Source organism: Propithecus coquereli, unplaced genomic scaffold, assembly GCF_000956105.1.
Source record: "Propithecus coquereli isolate 6110/MARCELLA unplaced genomic scaffold, Pcoq_1.0 Scaffold169, whole genome shotgun sequence".
NCBI classification, from domain to species: Eukaryota; Metazoa; Chordata; class Mammalia; order Primates; family Indriidae; genus Propithecus; species Propithecus coquereli.
In genome coordinates, this window is record NW_012141524.1 from 2876037 (window position 1) to 2898542 (window position 22506).

At 38.1% G+C, this 22506-nt stretch overlaps 1 protein-coding gene across 1 annotated transcript in view; it reads right to left on the reverse strand.

Moving 5' to 3' along the window:
* ARHGAP15 (Rho GTPase activating protein 15) overlaps window positions 1-22506 on the reverse strand; it is a 614346-nt gene that overhangs the window by 49477 nt on the left and 542363 nt on the right. The window contains exon 13 of the mRNA XM_012641747.1: window positions 10948-11053. Coding sequence (XP_012497201.1) covers window positions 10948-11053 — 106 coding nt within the window. The remainder of the gene's footprint in view (window positions 1-10947; window positions 11054-22506) is intronic.

The following is a 22506-nucleotide window of genomic DNA, read 5'->3' on the forward strand; positions in this document are numbered from 1 at the left end:
TAGGTAATTTTATGTAAAGGGCTGGGATTATATCTGGTGTTCAATTAAAAAAAGAGAATTCCAGGGATTGGCTTGTGCCTCTATCACAGTTGGCTTGTCTTTCTCACCCTTTGTTTTACCATTCCTTCTTCCCTGGAAACGCAATCGAGTATTAGTATTGGCAAGAAAGCAGAGTGTGGTCTAGTGGACTGGAAATCAGGTGACTTGAGGTCTGGTTGATTTTTTCCCCTTTCCACTTTGAAGTTTGCTATGTCTCTGCTCCATAAAATGGGGGAACCAAATTTCTTTATACATTTAAAAGCAGTGGGCAAGCTTTTGTAATCAAGGTGATTTTTTTTTCTTTATCTGATGCTAAATAATTCAAGGTAGTAGGAAGTTGATATTGATCTCAAACAAATGATGCACAGGGAGGTTGGGGTTGACCTGATCAGAGGTAGGAGTGGTAAGGGTTCTTTAATTTAGTAATGGGAATTGTGAAAGAGGATGTAAAAATAAATTTGTATATTCCAAGATCCATTACTAATCCCAAATAATCAGGAAATCCCAAGAACTGGCAATCTCACCGTGTGCTGCAGTAATTGCTCTAACAGGCTGAGAACTGGCAATCTCACCGTGTGCTGCAGTAACTGATCTACCAGGCTCCACCCATCACTGGTGGGTGGTCACGGATTCCCGGACTGAGGCTTCCTCAGTATGGCCAACCTCTTTTAGCACTTATTCATGGTTGCGCTTGCACCCTCTTAGCACGCAGTCTTAGCATTAATAGCCTTTTTTTACAATCAAAAGTGTGTTCCTCTTCTCGTTATCATGATGAAAAGATAAATATCAGATGAGGGGAGATAAACTCAAGAGAAACATCTTACTTACTAATACCCTCAAAATGGGGTATTGGTAATATTCCCTAGTACTACTCTGAAATACATTAGGTTTCTACGACTCCAGGCTTGAAAAGTTGATCTTAGGCCGGGCGCGGTGGCTCACGCCTGTTATCCTAGCACTCTGGGAGGCCGTGGGGGGCGGATTGTTCGAGCTCAGGAGGTCGAGACCAGCCTAAGCAAGAGCAAGACCCCATCTCTACTAAAAATAGAAAGAAATTAATCAGACACCTAAAAATATATAGAAAAAAAAATTAGCCGGGCATGGTGGCACATGCCTGTAGTCCCAGCTACTCGGGAGGCTGAGGCAGAAGGATCGCTTGAGCCCAGGAGTGTGAGGTTGCTGTGAGCTAGGCTGACGCCACGGCACTCACTCTAGCCCGGGCAACAGATTGAGACTCTGTCTCAAAAACAAAAAAAAAAAACAAAAAACAAAACAAAACAAAACAAAAAGTTGATCTTACCTGGAACCACTCACTAGTTAGATTAGATTATCATCATCTTGTTCAATGAAGTCACATGATTCCATTTATTTGACAAAAATTATTGAGTATCTACAACGTGTGAGATACTGTATTAGGCTCTGGGAATGCAGCTGGAATGAAAATGACACAAATGCCTGTCCTTTTGGAGCCAATGCTCTAAGAGCAGAAGGAGCCAGGTCAGTTCTTTATATTAATAATTTCCATTCTCACCAATATTTTCTGGATCTGACTATGCTACAGAGTATCATTTTTTCCTGCTACATTATTATGGTTATTCCTACGATTTTCGAAAAGCTGAAGGATGAAGTTAAGAATGGTGGCTTATCATTGTTAGAAACTCTGCTCAATGTCCTGTTATCATGAGAACTTCCTAGGCCTCCTTTGTGGAATTAGTAGCTTTAATCACAGAATATAATAATTCTGCTCTTGCCAAATTTCCTTTCTATCAACACGAATGCCATTCTCAGACTTCTTTCCTGGTATCCCTTCCTCTGAGCACCCCTTCAAGGTCAGAGGTCTCTAGAAATCTGTCCTCAATTCTTTTCTAGGCTCACACTGTCCCTTGAGGTTACTAATGACTTTACTCCATTACTATCTTTAAACTGACAATTCCCAAACAATTCCCAAATTCATACCTAGATCTCAATCACCTTTTCTGCATTCCCAAAATCCTTTACTACTGTGGTCCCCAACCCCTGGGCCACCAACTGGTACTGGTCGGTGGGCTGTTAGGAACCGGGACGCACAGCAGGAGGCACTCATGTCACCTCCTGAGCTCCACCCCCCATCTGTGGAAAAATAGTCTTCCATGAAACTTTGCACAGCAGGTGGTTAGTGGCATGCTAAGGAGTGAAGTTTCATCTGTATTTACAGCCAGTCCCCATTGTTTGCCTCGCCACCTGAGCTCTGCCTCCCTGCCCTCCACCTGCCCTGCCCCGCATGGCATGTCGCTGTGGAAAAGTTGTCTTCCGTGAAACCGATTGTCCCTGGTTCCCAAAAGGCTGGGGACTGCTGCTTTACTGGATTTTGCTAATAGAATACAACAATGACCCAATCACATCATGTCCCCCAGATTCCAGCTTCTTTCATGCCTCCAATTTGGTCCTTTTCCTGTAGGTGATGTGAGTTAAGGATATCACCATTCAGCTAGTTAAAAACTGGGGTGCCATCCTGGACTCCTCCCTCTTCTTAACCTCTTGCATGTACTTGGAGAGCACGTCCTGTTGAATCCATCTCCTCCATGCCTCTGGCATCCATCCCTTTCCTCCACTCTCCCCACCGCCCCCTTAGCTGGGGATCGCTGGCATGGACTGTTATGTCAGCCTCGTCACTGTTTTCACTCCCTCTGGTGGTGTCCTCCTACCATCCTTCACTCTTATAAAAACTGTGATCTTTATAAATACAAATCTCATCACCTTATCTCCCCACTTCACATCCTTCAGTGATTTTCCTAATGTCTATCAAAAGAATTTCAAACTTCTTAGCAGAGCATATGATGTTCTTCACAATTTCACTCGCTTATAGCATTTGAGGCTCATACTCTGCCACTTCTCTTCATGATTCTCAATTCTCTAACCATTCCAGTGGACTCACCGTTTCCTCATCACTATGGCTCTCCTTCAGGCCTTTACGCACAGTATTCTCTCTGCTTATAGCAGGCCTGTTATCTACCAAACTGACATTTTTAAACATAGCCTGTTTCATGTCTTCTTTGAGGCGTTCTTTGATTTCTCTAAGCTAACTTTCAGCTCTCACTTAGTAGTCTCATAGCATCTTGTGATATTGTACCATATTTGCTATGATTGTATACTCATTTATCTACCTCAGGAAACTGTAAGATGTGTGAGGGTAAGAGTACTTTTTATGCCTCTAGCATTGAGTTGAGAGGTCAGCGGGTTTTTTTCTGTCAAGAGTCAAATAGTAAATATTTTTGGCCTTGTACAACTTGTTGTGGCTATTAGATTCTTACCATCGTAGTGTGAAAGCAGCCATAAGTGACACAAAAACAAAGAGGTGTGTGTGTTCCAATAAAACTTTGTTGACAAACCCAGGAGGCAGGCTAGACATGGCCCACGGGTCACAGTTTGCCAACAGCTGATTTCGTTTAGGCCTGGAATACAGTAGGCTCTCATTTAAGACTTCCTGAAGGAATTAGTGGGTAGGATTCTACAGTTAAACATTTTCACGAATGTGAATTTGCCCTATTTCACACATGAACAAAAGGGAGAGTTAGAAGCTTTAAAAGATTTTCTCAATGTTGCACAGTTTCTAAGGGCTGAGGTTGGGACTCAAGCCTATGTCTTATGATTCAGAATTCTTTCCATTAGGTAAAAGGCCAAGATTCACAGTGGAGGAGGGTGGGACAACTAAAAAATTTACCTCTTAGGTAAATTTGGCTCCATGAGGAGGACCATCACTAATAATAACAAAGACAGTGACAGATGGGACAGTAGCAACTTTAAGTTTTGTTGTTTCCTTTTACTCAGTGGTAAATGTTACCATTCAAATGTTAAATCTAAAGATCTAAAGTAATAATTTCACTCCCGTCTTAATACCTTATCTCCCAGAGCCTTCCTCTAGAACAAGGATACGCCATTGGAAGGATCACTGAACCTTCATCCCCAGCTCACAAAACTTATAAATCCTGTGCCAAGATGTCTCCTAAGTAGATGACATTTTAATGATTACTACGGGGAGTTGGGAACTATTGCTTCACCCTCGCGATCAGAGTAATTAATTTTCTTAACTACCAGACCAAATTCTGCCATGGGAGTCCGGTTGAGGAATCTCAGGCCCATAGGAAGTACATTAGCTCTTCAAAGTGATTAGGGTGCCATTTCAAATACACAAGCAAAGGAGCTATTAAGCTTCTGGCTTATTTCAAACAACTTGCAACCCCTGTCCCTCAGGAGCAGGGGGGTGGCGGGGGTAGAAGGAAAAGAAAAAAGAGAGAGTGAAAGAAAATAACAATGTGCACAGGTTCCTCATTTTCCAGTAAAAATACCCATGGCCTGAAAGTCTTTGGATATCAGGTATTGTGGTTGGGTGAAAGACCAAAGTGTACAGAAAAAGAACGGAGTGCCAGAGACAGCACAGAAAAACATACCCTGCTCCAAAGCACTGCAGAGCTGAACATTCAGAGGCCTAGATGGGAGGCAGTGCCATCAGCCACTGGCCCGGACAACCAGAGAGAAGCGCGACAGCTTGTGGGCTTTGAAGTACATTCCTTAACCACATCTAATATTTTTCCCCCAAATATCAGAAATGCCCACTCTGCCATTTTAAAGATAGGGTGGATGAATTACTTCCTCGCCATTGTTTCCTCACACAACCCCTTTATTTCTAGTTCATCATCATTTAAGTTGCTTCTGACATGCTTTTGTAGAATATTTTATTTAATATCCATGAAGACCACAGAGAAGCTTTAAATATCAGTTTACTCTCACAAAATAGCCATAGCTCAACAGTTTCTCCTTTCAATGAAGCATTCAATTGGCATGCTTCCATGAGCTTTGTCTATTCAGCCATATCATTTTTTCACCTTGGAATTCTATGAACAGCTGGACAATTTTCTTAGAGCCCATGCAAAAGGGAAGATTTTAGCTCTCTTTTCAACCTATTTTACAAAGTGCAAGTCTCCTACAAGAATGTTTATTGGCACCTAAAACCTACAGCAAGTATACTCTTCCAAGGCTATTTTCAAAAATTGATGAATGGCATTATTTCATGTTATTCAAAGATCCCATTTCTAAGACACTTTGAATTTCCAGAATAACATGTACATGCATGAATGTATACACGAATGTTCTTTTGTGTCCTTTCTTCCCTTAAAAATTTGAGATTGTTTTGACTTTCAAAATGCATGCCACAAAGTAAATCTGGCTAACCAGTCTAATTTAGCTCCATGGAAATACTTGAATATTTATTTTCTAAATTTTGTGTAATTATCATGTATTATTTTTATCTTGGAAATAAAAATGTGGAAAAAGACTTTAGCAATATCTAGACTACCTCACTAATAGCAGTGGCAACAAAAATTCCAGTACTTTAAAAGGGCAGCACCAGGCCTAGGTGGATATGTAGTTGATAGGATTCTAAGAGTGTTTACACTATTGACTGAGTTTTAGGGTAAGGTCCTGCTGGCTTCAAAATATCTCACCTACCAGGCTTTCACAAAGCCAGTGTTCTGTTCTGCTTGGCAGGAAATTGTCACCATGAGAATCATTCTGATAAGTTAGACAACATGGCAAAAGAACTGTCCCTAGGAAACTGCTGTAACAGGAGGCTCTTGATAAGAAGCCCCGGAAGACTCATGCCTGCCCCAAAGTAAGGCAGACCAGATGATCATCTCAGCAAACTATCACCTGACAGGTGAAGAGTGGGAACTGAGTCCATGGGACATGTCCACCAGGTTAATAGGAAGTCAGTGACAGAAAGAGCTAGGATTGGGTACAAGGATGTGGGTGTCATGTGGCTTGTCAAACATGTGAAAACAGCCTCATTGGGACTCTGGGAAACTGTCTGAGTTAGGCCAGTAAGGAAACTCAAGTTTTGGAAAAAGATTCTGAGTTGGGATAAAGAATTTTCTGGCAGCCAGGATATTTGGCAGTAATTTACCCCATATTGTTTCGGCAATTCTTCTTATACTTATTTCATTAAAAATTATTTTATATTTTCCTCATTATAAAAATAATACCTATTATATAATGTTTATTAGTACCTATTATGTATGTACGAGGTACTGTGCAAGACCCATTAAAAGTATTATTCATAAACTCCTCACTACAGGGATGGGTTCAATTATAATCTCCCTTTTACAGATGAGAAAATGGAAACTTAGATTTGAGTGACTTGGCCAAGGTTACACCTCCAGTAAGTGGCACAGCAAACACTCACATTCAGGTCTGCCTAACTTCAAAGCCTGTTTTCTTTGTTCCCTTAACCTCAATGTCGCCTTGTATACCATTGTTAGGAGAGAAAAACAAACACGTGAAAAAAACTCTCCTAATCCAACAACTCAAAGAAATATAACATTTCAGCAAATATTTTTATAGTCTTTTCTACATGCATGACTTTTTTCACATATTTATAATTATACTCTCTTTGAGTATATAAAATATTGTACCTCTGATTTTATTGAACTTCACATAAGCATTTCCCCAAGCATTTCAAAGCAAAAAAAAAAGAAAAAAGACCATAAATTGTGTTTTACCAAGCTGATATGATGTGCCATGTTCTATATAACCCTTTCCCTATCAGTAAACACTCATGTTGTTTCTAAGTTTCCACCATTGCAATAGTGTTGTCATAAACAATTTTATCTGCATAACTTTTCCCCTTTATATGACTTGTTCAAAAGGTACAAAAATTTGAGAGGTCTTTATTCTTGAAATACGTTACATATAGGGTTTTCCCAATATGATGCCTGATACATCCCAACCAGCGGCATTATAGTGCAGCAGTCCCCAAGCTTTTTGGCACCAGGGACTGGTTTCATGGGAGACAATTTTTCCATAGACCAGGGATGGGGGTGGGAGGGTGAAGGGGAAGTGGAACTTGGGAGGTATACGGCCTGGGGGTTGGGAACGCCAATATAGAGGGCTTGATTCAATACGCACTTGCCAAAATGGGATTAACCTATTTTATTTGCTTTCTATATCTCATCTTCCTCTTTTCCCTGTCTACTTTTGCAAAATAGGGAAAAGGGAACCCTTCTGAACAATATCTCCTTTTGCTTTTTTTATTGCTCTCAGGGGGCTATTTTCGCAATTACCCATCATTGAAAGCTCAGACTTTTCTATATGGCTGACTGGAGATGGGGGATAAAGAAATGAGAGAAATAAAAATTACATGGACTTTTTCTTTGAAAAATCTCAAGATGTGGACTGTTTCTTTCCAATGAATGTCCGTCACTCATTCTGATCCAACTACAGCTTCCATGGGGCCTCCTGGGTTCTTTTCTCCTGTCTTTTTCACCCTGTATTCTGTTGTCAGATGACTCTTTCATAAACACTGAGAACATCATGCAATTTTCTGGTACATAAAATTTTAGTGGTACCCTATTTCTTACTTAACTCCTTTGACTGGCTCTCAACCTCCAGCTACTACCCATCAGCAAGTAAACCATCTTTCTAGGTCCTCCTTCCCATTAACTTCATCTTCACTCTGCCTCCCTGGCCTTCCAAAGAAGCAGGCTACAGGAAAATGCATTTGACACGTATATTTTGTAGAGATAGTTTTGCCATTTATACGATGATTCAGAAGGTACCACAGGACCTTCCAGGGCCTATCACTGTAATGTCAATTTGTGAAAGTGGCCATTAATAAAGATTTCTGGTTGATGGCATTGTGAGATGATAGCTTATTCTGAATTCCTGGTCTCAAGCTATGATAGCAGAAGCATAGGACTTGACCTTGAGTTTGATTAAGAGTAAAGACTCTAGACTTTGTGACTATTCAGCCTGTGCAGCCATTGTGCAATCTTATGCTTAATATAATCACAATTCTTTAAAACTTCTGGCTTTTGTGGACAGGATTTACATCCACCTTCTAGCTCCACTGTGCTGTGTTAAGCTTTCTCAGTTGTTAGCTGCTCTGCTTTGAGAGAGTGTTTAACTCAGAACTCTGCACAAATGGAGTGCTATTTTGTTGACTGTAGAGTACGTAGGTCAAGTGGAATTTTTGGCACTTCATTACATCCCCTGACCCTCACTAAACAAACTTCAAAATATATATATTTGCAACAATTTGGAATAAACACTACATACGAGTGTTGATGGTAGATTTTCTGAAGAACTACCAAATGCATCAAGACTAAGGAAAACATTTTAATGATTCTTTCAAACATGAATGTATTTAAATTCTTGTTAAACAATCTTCTTATTTAGTCTTCTCAGGCTTTGATGACATGCCACGATTGGCTGTTTATCAAAAACTTAGCAAAAAATGCTTAACAAGATATAATCGTGTGCACACACTTGTGCATAATTAAACCCAGTTTATAAATCGGTGCAGGGTGAAATATGGTCACACCACCCAAGAAAGGTTGGTGGCTGATAAATAACACTTTTTCTCCCCATCTATAATGATAAATCTTAAAATGTGAATGCTGTGAAGTGATATAATAATCTGATCTTAAATACTAGTTTAAAACATCTATTTCCATCTCTATTGAACTAAATGAAAGTTTTTATAAAATTAGGAAATTAACTTGGATATGAGAAACACAATCAGGCAGGCATTAATTCTTAAAACTGGAATTATGTGGCATGGATTAGGAAGATCTTCATCTTTTGAAGGTTTTTAACTAGATAGATTCTCTTCTGTGTGTTTTATTTTTTTCAAAGGAGGATTTAGCTGATTCTTAAGTTTCTTCATTTTATAGATGTTCTTTCAGTTGGAAAAAAAGGGAATAATTGGAGACTGAGTAATGGATATTTCTCAAGAACTTCAAGACTAGGTATTGCATAGCATTAAAGGGTATACTTTTCCATTTGTTTTATGACTTTGTCCAGTTAAAGTTACTGAGATAAGCACTCCAGTATTTATTTGTAACTTGAAACCCCTTTCATGGTATGTCTGGATCCTAAGGGAAAAGAATTAACATTTGAGGAATGCTTACCTTGTGCCAGGCATTTTATATGCATTATCTCATTTAATTCTCATAACCACAAGATATGGCTGATATTATTTAATCCGATTTTACTTGCCTGAGATGATAATGGGAGTAAAGTATAGAGCAAGGATTTGACTCTAGGTCTCTCTCTTTCTGTTTCTTTAAACCCCAAGATCCTTCTACTAAACCACACTGGGTTTCCCACTGAAGCCAGCACGTGAAAATGACAAGAAGGAACATTTTAGAAATAAGAGATGTTCTGAATTTTGAGATAAAGTTCCCCCCAAGAGTAAAATAAGAGAAATTAATATAATGAATTAGATTAAAACATGTTCCCTAAGGCAATGACCAGTTTAACAAGATATGGACTATTCATACCATGGAATACTATGCTATCATTAGAAATAGTAAGACAAGTCTATCTAATGAAATGAAAGGCTGTCCATGAGTTGCAAAATATTTGCAGAACAATCCATGCAGTGTGATGTTCTTTAACTAAAGAAACAACCATACACACGTATGTTTGTGCATGCTTAGAAATGGGTTGGAAAGGATATATACAAAAATGTTAGTTACTTTTGCTCAGCAGGCTATGAGTGACCAGTAGGCAAATTTTATTTTTTAATGTATTTATGTCTCTGTTGCTTTTCTGGTGCAACTACATGTATTATGGTCACAATTAAAAATCATATGATGGATTAGTTGAACAATCTGTAGCAATGACTCATCCCAAGGAATGGGTGATGAAGATGATTAAGGAGGAGATGTAATCTCACAAAAGCAAAACTGCCCAATCTATTTGAAACTCTATCAGGCTTCGATATTACTATGCATTTATAGTGAAAGCTAAAACTTCATCTCTTGTATTGCACTTTGCCTTATCTAAAGAAGGTGTTAACAGAAGGCAAACGAGTAACAGTCATTTCAGACTTAACATGTCCAAAATAGAGCTCTCAAATCTGCTTTTCCTGTGCAACCCGTTTCTCCTCCAGTTTTACCCATCTCTGTATGTGGCACTATCATTTTTCTGTTTGCTCGAGTTGAAACCCAAAGAGGCACACTTGATTTCTCCTTCCTTTCCACACTATGTGCCAACCAGCAGCGAATGCAAGCCGCTACACCTCCACAGTGTCTCACCGATTTCTCTCTGATGGCTTCACTCAAGCCACCAATATCTCCTGCCTGGACTATGAAGGCCGCTGGGTCTTCACATTCACAATCCATTCTCCACTCAGCAGCCAGAGCAATGTTTTATACTCCCTCAGTTTAGTGCTCCTCAGTGGTTCTTCCTTGTATTTAGAATGGAATTCAAGCCTCTCACTGTGGCCCACATGAATGCATGTGATCAGATGCTGGTCTTATGTCTGGGACCTCAGCTCCTGCCACCTCCCACCCCACCCTGGCACATTAGGCCCTAGTGGTCCTGGCCTGCTGTCTGCTTTTCAAATACTGCAAGCTCTTAGAGGCCTCTTGGGCTTTACAGCTGCCTTTTTTTCTGCCTGGAATACTCTTCTCCTAGCTGTTTACATGGACAACACCTTATCAATCTGAACCAACATTTTACAGATCAGGAAATTGGATTTCAGAAAGTTTAAGTAACTCGTTTGTGGTTATAGCACTTGGTACATAGTGGGGCTCAATTTTGAACTCATGTCTGAATCATTTCATGCTCTTTGTATTACATTAGATAAGAAAGTCAAGATGGCCCACCCTGAGCCCTGGTGATGGTTCTGACAATCGATTAGCAAAATCTACTTGTTGAAAAGGCCAAGAAAAATAAATGCTTTCAGAAGTTCCTTTTGTAGATTCTCCTTCCTATCTCTAGCACATTCTCGAACTACTGCAGGAAGAGTTAGCTCAGCTAGAGGGGAAAATATGCAGTGGATGCATTTGGAAACCTTTCTCTTAGAGATTTAAAATTAAATGTTGCTCATTTAGGAAATGACTATAATATGAAATGCTTATGACTTACTTTGTTAGATGTTTAAAGAGAACTTTCATGGTGTCACGATTTGGTGGAGGGAGTTTTTGTACAAGAGACTTTATAGTTTCAATTCTTGTGTTGTTGTCTTGCTTTTCTGGAAAAAAAATTAAAAAAGAAGGTTAGAAAAAAACCCTAGATTTCATAGGTGTAGGAGAGAATTTTCTTAGGACAATTTCAGACTAAGACTCAGAACCTAAAAGTCCTAATCGGCAGCCAAAGGAAATAGGTATATTCAACCTAGTTATTATTGAGTTTCTTAATTTCGACTCTCAATTAGACCATGGTAACATGAAGGCAACAACAGTATGACTTCGACATGATCTTCCTTTTAAGATCAGGTATTGAGTTGGTTTTCTTAAATTTCCTGTTTCACAAGGTGTGGCAGGGTCGATAATGGACCTTCCAAAGATATCCATGTCCTCATCCACAGAACATGTGTCTATGTTATTTCACATGACAAAAGGGACTTTGCAGATGTGATTAAGTTAAAAATTGGGGGATGGCAAGGTTTTTTGGAATTATCCAGTTAGGCTAAACGTCGTCGCGAAGATCCGTATCAGACAGAAGCAGGAGGTTGGGAGTCAGAGAGAGAAGGCAATATGGCAATGGAAGCAGGAAAGAAAGGCTATGTGATGAGGGGCTGTGGTCCAAGGAATGGCGACAGCCATCAAAACCTGGAAAAGCCGAGGAAACAGAGCTCTAGAAGGAACACAGGCCTCCCAGCACCTTGATCTTTGCCCAGCGAAACTGATTTCAGACTTTTAACATGCAGACCTGTAAGATAATGTTTGTGTTGTTTGAAGGCACTGAGTTTGTGTTATTGTTACAGTAGCAGTAGGAAACTAACAAGGACACATAATGTAATTTGATTACAAATATTCTATTGTCTGCTTGATTTTGTGGAAGGGCAAAGATTTTCTTTTTTTTTATTTACTTCTATGCTATCCTTTCTCCCTAACACATTTTGTTTGTGCTTTAACATAAGGAGAATGAGGCCTAGAGTGGTGGCTCACATCTGTAGCACTAGCACTCACATCTAGCACTCTGGGAGGCCAACACAGGAGAATCGCTTGAGGTCAGGAGTTTGAAACCAGCCTGAGCAAGCACAAGACCCCATATATACTAAACATACAGAAAAATTAGCTGGGCATGCTGGTGTGCATCTTTAGTCCCAGCTAATTGGTGGCTGAAGCAGGAGGATTGCCTGAGCCCAAGAGTTTGAGGTTGCAGTGAGCTATGATGAAGCCACTGCACTCTAGCTGGAGCAACAGAGTTAGACCCTCTCCAAAGACACACACACACACACACACACACACACACACACACACACACACACATAAAATAAGAGAATGTAAAACATACAAATTGAAATAGTATAATACTTGGCCATAGACATTTCTTAAAATAGGAAGTTGTTCAAAACTGCATACCACATAGAATGCTTTCCCTCATTTTGAGTTTTGGGATTTTTTCCCTTAATAGGCATGGATGTCAAAATGAGAATTGAGTTACTTAGTACCTAAGAAATTTATCTTTTCATAGTATTAACCAGGGCCTTACCATCTAGATGTATACTTATTTATTGAACTTAAATTATGTATGCTGACATAGGTATCTTTCCTTTCTGTACTTTAACTTTTAGCACAGAGCTCCTGATGATTCTAAAGAGGTCACAACTGGAACAGATGATACACACACACACACACACACACACACACACACACACACACAAGAGAATAATATGTAAGGCAGACACCCACCCAATATCCATTCTCTTCTTCCTTAGCAAGACAATCTCATTGTTGAGAGGATGGCAATATACTCAGCTGAAAGGGCCCATTTCCTGGCTGCCTTGGCAGCTGCAGTGGCCATGTGACCAAGTCTGGTCAATAACACTGAAGTCACAGAGTTGGCGGGGCATTTCTGGGAGGTCCTGCATGAGCTGATTTAACTCTTTTGCCCTTTAACCTTCTCTCCTTTTTGCTTCTTTGAACGTAGATGGAATGGCTGTACTAGGAGATGCTTTGGTGAATCGAAGCTCTGCAGAGTAGAACACACAGGTGGAAGAAGCACCCCTGAATCTGTAGGGTAGTCAGACCAATCCTATACTGCCTGCCTCTGGGTTTCTTTGGCACAGAAAATAAGGCCTTGTGTACTGAAGCCTTTGGGATGGATCTCTGATACTAAGGCCAAACACAGTTCCTAATAAGATGTACTTCTAAAAGCTCTGTCCGTAGATATATAAACTTTATATAGTAGGGTAAGAAAGAGTTAGTTTAGAAACTGGCAGTTTCTTTAATACGTTGTTACAAAAGAAACTTTTTATAAGGAATTCTAGGAAACTATCCTGCAGAAGATGGTATTAATATTTGGCTAAAGTGGGGTGGGGGCAGTCTTCCTAGTAGAACTCTGCTTGGAAGTTTTTCTTTTTCCTCCTAAAACCACAAAGGCCTATAAATAATGCCTCCCACAGTCAAAGCTTTCAAAATTGCAGTTATTCTTAGAAGAGTTCCAACATGATATGGCTTGGACAACTGCAAATGAAAGAAACAAAGGGGAGAGAGAAGAGAAAAAAAGAAAGTTGCAACATCATAGTCTATACCGGACAGAATCTTTTCATAGAAAGCCCCCTTGTAGCTTAATGATGGTAAGATGTGATGCTTCACATGACCAACTGGGGCCTAAAAAAAAAAAACTCAGAGAAAAAGGTAGAACAAGTTAATAAAGGGGAGAGTGAAATCGGTATAGTATGCCCAGAACAGAGCTTTGAGAGTGGTGAATGCCTTTTATCTAATTATCTGAAACTAATACCATACAACAATGATTATATACATATACACATACATATATATATATATTCAAGAAGCTGATACATTCTACATAGATTGGCATGATGTTAGTAGCATAATTTACCTAAGGATCTGGTGAAACATTTATCTCAAGCAACAAAGATGATAATCGGAAGGGGAGGAGAAGAGACTCTACTAATTTCACTGAAGTCTCTGACTATAGTAATAATCAGGTCAACGTCAGGATCTCCAAAAAAGGAAAAGTTGACATTGAGGGCTACAGAAGTAGTCCCTGCAAGTTAACCTTGACGGACAATAAGCGGAGCATTGTCTTAATGGCTACATCCAGCAAACCTCAGTTTTAGGGACCATATGATCCAGTGAGGGTGGATTTAAAAAAGGCCGAGCATTGCTTAATTGGCAGTACTTGAATTTGTAGGGTCACTGATATGGCGCTTGAGTAGAAATTAAAACATTACCATGTGTGAAGCCACCAGTAAAAGAATTATTAGCTTTCTTAGATAGAGACAGTTCTCCCTTTCCTGTGTACCATTGCATTTAGAATATTTTACTTATACAACACTTGATTATTTCCACTGCTTGAATGCCTGTCAATTTCCCCCATTAAAAAGGGAATCTTCCTATAAAGCCAAGCAGTTTTTTATATTGGTATGTAGTGGGTTAAATGAATAAAGAAAGAATTAGTGAACTAATGAAAGACATGAACATGGATTGGAATAGATGAACCTTGGTTTGAATTCTGTAACAGCTTTTATTAGCTGTGTGGTCTTGGACAAGTTTCTTACTCGCTTTGAATAATATCTAAAAGGATAGTTTCATGGAATAAACAAGATAGTATGTAATGTACAGAGCACAATTACTAGTAAAACTAAGTACTCTATAAACATTCACCCTTTCCCCCCCTCACCTTTTTTGAGGTCCATGCTGGGTCTGGTTCACCTTTTATTTCCAGCAGTTAGCATACTATCTGGTTGCAGTGACATTCAAAATGTGGTTGCTAATTCTTGAACTGAGTTGGTGCCAGTTGGTGAAAATACAATTGCTATGGTAGCCTGGCATTACACAACACCCTAAATACTTTGTGATAGGCTGAGAAATAGTAGATCTGATTGGTGAGCAGCCTAGTTGTGTATAAATATCCTTATAAAAATATACGATGATTTTCAAGTCTGCTTATAAGAAACATTCTGCGTGAAAATATTTTATAGAAATATTTTTATCTCTTTTTCTACTTTCACACATACTTCAGCAATCAGACAATTGGATAGTGGCATATGCATATTTGTGGCTAAGTTATACTTAAGTTCTAGAGGGGGAACTGCACGATAGCTTAGAGAGGGCTAAAATATTGTTAAGGAGGAACAATTTATTTTTCTTACGACATAATCAGAACAAAATCTTTGAAAAGGTTATAGGAAAGCAGTGTTTTCCCATTCAAATCAATACTGCACCCACTCTTCCATAGCTTGTGAAATCAGGAAATAAAACAAATACTTCTAAGTGGGGGAACATCTAAAAATACAATTGGATACATTAAAATCGAAATGACACCTTTTCAGATCTGGTTTATTGATGTGTCATATTAGGAACTGGAATCAGCATACATAATACAGGAGTGGTTAATGAGCTAAGATTCATACACAGCTTACTAAAGATGTGTCAACTGTCTTCAATTGATTCAGTGAGCATCTGAAAGACAGCATTTTCTATTAATATTTCTCCTTCAGCATATGGTTTCTCATTATTGTGAAGCATTGAAAGTTCTGAGAAGACTTTGAGATATCTCTAACTTTTTACATTATGACTGGAGGTGGGGGGGTGGGTGGGCAGGAATTTTTTCTACATGGAGAATTAGAGAATCTCTTAGGTAAACTGTACACTAAGAGACTCATGCAAACCTTTCCCCCAAAAAAGAACTCCTTAATTCTTTCCCTTTTCTCTCACATTTGCTCCTACCCTCATTCTTTTACGATTTATTTTTGTATATACTCTGTTCTCTTTAATACTTCCATTTTAGTTCCTCACCTATATCCAAATAGTCTCTTCAATCTCTAAGCTGTGAATCCATAACCGCACATATAAAACTTTTCTGTAGTGGTTCATTTTCACTTTCTAACAGTGACTCCAAATTGTTTCTTATTAATGCCCATTCGTCACCCACCTGCTCCCATCTCCTCAAAGTCACCAAACTCATTGCTGCAAATGAGCTTCATTAAAAACAATTCCATGCTACTTAGATGTTACTTAAAGAAGTAACATCTACATGATGTGAAATAGACTTTAATGTTATGATAAGGACGTGCCTTTATCTTTTGCCCCCATTCATGGTTTCGAGGGCACATTTTTCACAATGTGGTTTATGATAGTTACATTTGCATTTACCACGTGAAATGTTGCTACTAAAACAAGCACATTTACAACCGAATGCCTTTTAGGAAAGAGATAAGATGAAGTTATATATGACAATGGAAAGAGTTCTGCACAGTGAAGAACCTTGGCCCTGATGATGACCCCGGACACTTTTCTGGTCTTATCATCCATGCCTTTGTTATTCTTAACTTATTTATGGCCACATGTTAAATCATATTGCAAAATAAATTCTGGTTTTGTTATATAAGTTCACCCAGAGGAAGAGAAGCCCAGATTCTCCCAGTAACCAATGTATAGGGAGTACTACTATTCCTGCCATTTATCTACAATTCTTAAAGGACGACTGTATTCCTTTGTTTTAAGGAACTTAGCAGTTTCACAGCTGTTCTGCTTCTGGAAGTTATTCTGCAATGTTTAATGCATGCTGTATCAAAAACACGGTAGTCACTATATGTCAGGGCTATATTTGGAAGAAAGTGTTCCTCTAGTTTCTATTCAATTTATACTTCTTGTATCACAGCCATTTCAGAATTTAGTTAGAGACTGCTCTAACTACAGGAGGAATGAGTGTCTTCAGAGAAAATTTTATTTGTTTCAGCATGCCCTACGACTGGATACAAATCTTTGAGGATATGCTTTTTAATGACAAAACTTGAGTTGGGGGTTGAGGAGTCATCCAAAAGATGACAATAACTGCGTGATATTTAAATGTCTTTAAATAGCTTACAGTTACTTTAGGAGGAGATACTCCAGGGACAAATTCGGACCTCACAAACAGATACAAATATACACATACTTCAAACTCACGTTGTAAATAAGAGAAGTGGTATATCATAGAGGAGTCTGAAAGAAATGGGTTAGGATTTTCGTTCTGCTGTGTGATTCTGAGCCAGTTGCTTCAACTCTTGATGTTTCCAGTTCTTTACTTAAAAATACAGAAAAATTATACATATCTCATAGAATTTTTGTAGAATTAAATGTTTCAATGCACGTAAGTGCACAGATAGTAAATGATCATTAACTGTAAGCCCCCTTCCCTTTAAAATCTTTCTTTTTAATTGTCCTATCAGCTCTGATACATGATTACTCATAGTTAAAGGTTATTTCTGAAACCACATGAAGCCATAAATTTTACTTTTTACCACACTTTCTTAAAAATAGGAACAGGACACAGTATGTCATAGCTCTTTAAATACATAGAATGCTGTCAATTATCAAAGAGTGTTTGGTTAAAATTCCTAAGTAGATACAGTATATTATAAATAGAAGTGTCACTGCATCATAAACAAGGAATAACCATGACCGTAAGGCAAACCTGTAGATGGCAATTTGCAATTTTTCAAGAATCTGTGACCCCCTCCAAAAAAGCCAGAAAAACCATCTTTTATATTTAATTAAAATGAAGCCACATTCTCAATGTCTGCAGATAGCTGGTAAGTTTGGCTTTAGATATTGATAAACTATGTCAAAACAGTTCAGCTTGAGAAAAGAGAAGCGCTACTTGCAGGAAAGACCCGTCAGGAACTGTAATCTACATGACTCAAGTAAGACTCATTTCTTTCTCTAGTGGGGCTCACCTGGCAATTAGACTTGATCACCCCATTTTTACACCAGATTTCCTTGTATTCATAGTTTCTCCTTCCAGGAGATGTTAATGCTTTGTCTGTTTTTTGAATAAACCAGCCCTTTTAGGAAGAATTTTAAAAATGGGAACTCCCCATAGACAATAAATGTCAGTATCAAAAAACACGCTGGCCCATTTATTGGCATAAGTCCATGATTCCGTCAAATGCAGAAAGCTTCAGCTCACTGGACACTTTAGCACTGTTTCCAGAGGCCATTTCTGCTCCCAGTCCAGGAGAAACTAGGCCACTCAGAGCATGCCGTTAGAAGCATTGTTAAAGAGCAGTCTTGTTAAGCATTACCTCTACTTCTTTCCACCTCTGTTTCTACTGTTGGCAATGAACACTTATGAAATTATTGAAAGGAAAATGTTTATCTATTTCTTAAATAATTTATGGAGTATTAAACATATATAGGTATATATGTTTGAGGAAAACCATATTTATTAAGGCCTGTGTGCTACCTGTGGCAGATGCAAAGCTGGTTGGTAGCTTGTCATTGTGCAATGAGAGGGGCAGATAAAATATAAAATATGTCATCACAGATGTTTAAATATAAGCCATATCATACTATAGGTACCAATAAAGTTTAAATCTTTCTTCTGACTGAAGGGATCATCTAAGATGATTGTTAAACTCAAAAAGTTGAGCTATCAGCTCATTATTCCAAAAAAAAAAATTCAAAGTAATTTAGAAATGCAATTGATACAAATAAATGAGTATAAAATACTATTTAATCAGTTTCTGAATGTCTGTAAAATTATTACATTTAACTTCTTCATACGTTCAAAAATACATTCAGGAAAGTAATAATATCTTTTTTTTTTCATGTAACTATCTATTTATGTCATTCTAGTGTCTTCTGATACATTGATCTCACATCAGCGGCAGGTTTGGAAAATGTATTCAAGTTTTAGGTTCAAAGTACTTTTAATATAGGGTATTGGTTTGGTGCAATCAATTTTAGCATGATAATATTCCCTAAAATTCACCACCCTGAAACTGGCTCTACACCAAACTTTCCCTCCTCAGTTTTGCACTGATGCCCCTATTTGTCTGAATTGAAGAGCAAGGCAGTGGCTGACACTCCAGCAGCAATCTTCACAGGAAAAGCAGGATCCTATTGTCTTCCCTAGAATTTCTTGTTCTTCAAAGTAATTTTAAAGGTGTCATGGTGGCCAAGCACATTTCTGCAACTTACAGATGACACTAATTCATCCTTAGGTGATAGTCTGTACTGAGAAAATAAAGCTCATTGGTTTACTTCTTTGAAATTCAATTCTCCTGTGAAAATTTTCTTGATACAATATTTATTCATTTATATCTAGTTTACAAGCTTTTCTTTCTTTTTTTTTAAGACCATTTTGAGTCATTAAACATCTTTCTCATTGTAAACCAGTAATTCATTTCAAATACTCAAGTAGCTATTTATATTAAGCATTATCTTTGTATGTTTTCATGAGGGTGGAAATCTTACAAATACTTCTCAAGGTTTGAAGATTTTAATGCAAGTGTCTAATGTTCTGGCTCTTTCCATTGGCAGACGAATTAAATGTATAGGGTATTAAAAAAATCTCACTTGAAAACAACTAAGATTTAGTTAATATATCACAATTAGAAAAAATGTGAACTAAGAAATACTTTCCCTGTCTTTTGGGTTAAAATCTTTTTTTCTTTTTTTTTTAAAGAAAGTATATTAAACTTTATCCATAACAAAAAAACCTCTGAAGAGGAGATGATGGTTAGTATCGGAGACTACTTGGCCAGCCAGCTCATTTGACAAGGCCACACAGTGACGGGAGAGAAAGGGAAAGTTATTAATTAAATAAACATCAAAATCCTTTAAGAAATGGGTTATAAAATAATTTTATGATTCAGCTTCTTTTTTTTTTTTTTTTAGTAATTCTGAGACTATAGTAAAAGAAGAAACACAGGCAACATGTGGTAACTTTAGTCAGCATTTCTGAACTGGGAATGATAAACACCTCTGCCTGGCTCTGGCATTTATCAGGGCTGAGATATTATTACCACATAGAGTCACAGCATGGTTACTGTTATCATCGGAAAAAAGAGCCAGCTAATCTTAATGGTTTGTAAAGCCGTTACCTGCACTGGTCTGACATTTATCATGATCATTTTACCACATGGGTCCTACATAGCAAAGGTCTTTTATCTGGAAGGGACATCACTATGAATTATTATTTGCAGCTAGGTAGAAAATTGTATGTTGTAGATACCTTTTCTCATTATAAATCACATAGTCACATTTCACCATTTCCTCCAGAAAGCTGCTGAGCCTAGATTTTTTTGCCACGGCTTGCTTTCCTCTCTCCCACCCTTCTCTTTTTATAGTTTCTTGAAAATATTAGCCATTTTTTCATTAACACCTTTAATATAATTTCTGAAGAACCACATGTACGGTAGGTATACATCCGGACACACTCTCACTGTAGTTAGGGGACTTTCCTATACATTCTGTAAAAAGACTTTAGAAATTAAAATTGATAAATTGTCTACTTTTTTAAAAAACTGATTATTCTCTCTTCTGACTTAATGACGAGACTTTTCTTCATGCTTGATCTTGTCAATAGAATATTTACCTGTGGATCAGACAAAATTTCTCATGCTTGATTTGAAACACTCAAAACACTTATGCCATTTCTTGCCTGAAATCTTCAGCTTGGAAATGTATTCTCATAAGGGGAACACTAGTTTTATTTTGTAGATAGTAAGTTACAATAGAGTGAAAGTTTCCTTCAACATATTTGTTTGAAAAGATGCTTAGATTCTATCCCTACCTATCAAAGTCCTAATGACACACATTAATACTTATTCCGGAAGAAATAAGGACATTAAAAGGTCTGATGTTTTAAAACCATGGGACCAAGTCAGTAGAGTGAAATGTATTAATTTGACAACGGAAAATTACAGTGAAAAGCCCAAGTTGTTTACCATGGAGAAGCAATCCTCTCTTTTAAAAAGATTGACACAACTAATCTTCTGAAAGAAATATTTATATATTTTCTTCTTTCTCAAGTGTTCCATTAGGAATAAACAAGCCAGAAATTCTGTACTTTTATAATGAAGGGGGAAGAGAATTCTTTGCCATTTTTGCATTTAGAAAGAAATGTGCAAGAAGAATGTGACAATTTAAGCAAATCAAGATTGTTTCAAATGGATCACAAACGGGACTTTGTGGGGTATTTTATACTATCGTGTGAAGCAAACAGTAAATTTGAAAGGAGGATTTTCTCAATGGTCTAGTTCTGATGTGTTTTCCCATTTCTTTGTGTGTTTAAAAGAGGTTTGGCTGTGGTGTTTAATATTGCTTCGACTCTTTTGCAAATGAGTTCTAGAAAAATACTCGCACATGAAGGAACGCTGATGTGCTGTATTGCTCACAGCAGCTGGGGAGATATGAACGAAGAAACCAGATTCCCGAGTCTGTATTTAGCAAAAATAAATACCTACAATTCCACTTTTAAAAATCTATCACTTTAAATGTTTATGGGCATCAACAGTAGGCCTCTCTTGCTTTGAAAACGTCTAATATTTTTTCTCAAATTACTCCATTCTTAAAAGAAATGGAGTAATTTAACCTGAGGTGCATTATTTTGAAGTGGTGTGTGTTAGTTACTTTGCCTACTTTGTAACATTTGATTCCATATGATTTTTTTGTATTATTACGAATTTCCTCCAAAGGAAACAGTTTCTGTTTCAGAGACTTGTGAGATATGTTTGTGTAAATTTGGAGGCCAAGGGGAGGAGGTCATTTGTGAAATTAACCTGTACTTTTACTGCTGAAAAGGAGTTGCACACGATTTGATTCAGACTTCCAAAATTTCATTTTAAAATGGTGGCCTAATATTCCGACATACTGCTTTACCAATCATGAAGGGCTACCCTGATTTAAAACAAACAGAAACAAACAACAAACAAGCCCCTTTATTCTTTTTTTATTTTAGAATGACTCTTTTGTTCTAGTTGAACACCATCTTGCCATTATTGTCCCCCAAACACTGTAACCCGGGAGCATTTACAATAATTAGTGAGGGGCTTTGCCGCTCGGATTTTTCTCCTTTTCTGGGGAACTGGGTGAATTGTCGAGTGCTAACGAAAGTGGGAGACTTCTAGTGGTTGAGCCAGGCACAGCGCCGGCAGACGCTTTAAGCTTCCCACTGTGCGGCAGTGCAAGCTTCCCCGCTGTTATGTTTACCATAGTTTTAATGTCTGTGAAAAAATTCCTGATGCAACCAAATTATGTTATGCCCTTTTGTTGATCTGACCCTACCCTCCCTGCCTCCTTCTCCCCCACAATTTAGCAGATTCCTGTTGCCCCTATTACAAAAAGCTCCTCCTCAACTTTGTGACCACCCTATTACTTCAATTCTTGTCATGAGAGCCCAGCTGCTTTGCAGCCTTGATTGCAGAGCCTTATCCAGAAGTTTCGGGTGGATTATACACACACACACACACACACACACACACACACACACACCCTGCTCGACTTCTGCCACCTAATAATGAACATCCTCCTCTCCACCGCATTTGAATTTCATCGGAGGTAATATTAAAGCACCAAATTTAATCATGGGGCATTGACAATACCAGCTTAAAATGCAAATGTCTTTGGTGAAATGCACTGTGTCTTTAAAGGAATCTATTGAAAGACCTCAAACTCCCACTGTGCTCTAAGATGAAAACAGCCAATCTGCGACTAGAGTTGTCCTTTTCTTAAAAATGGT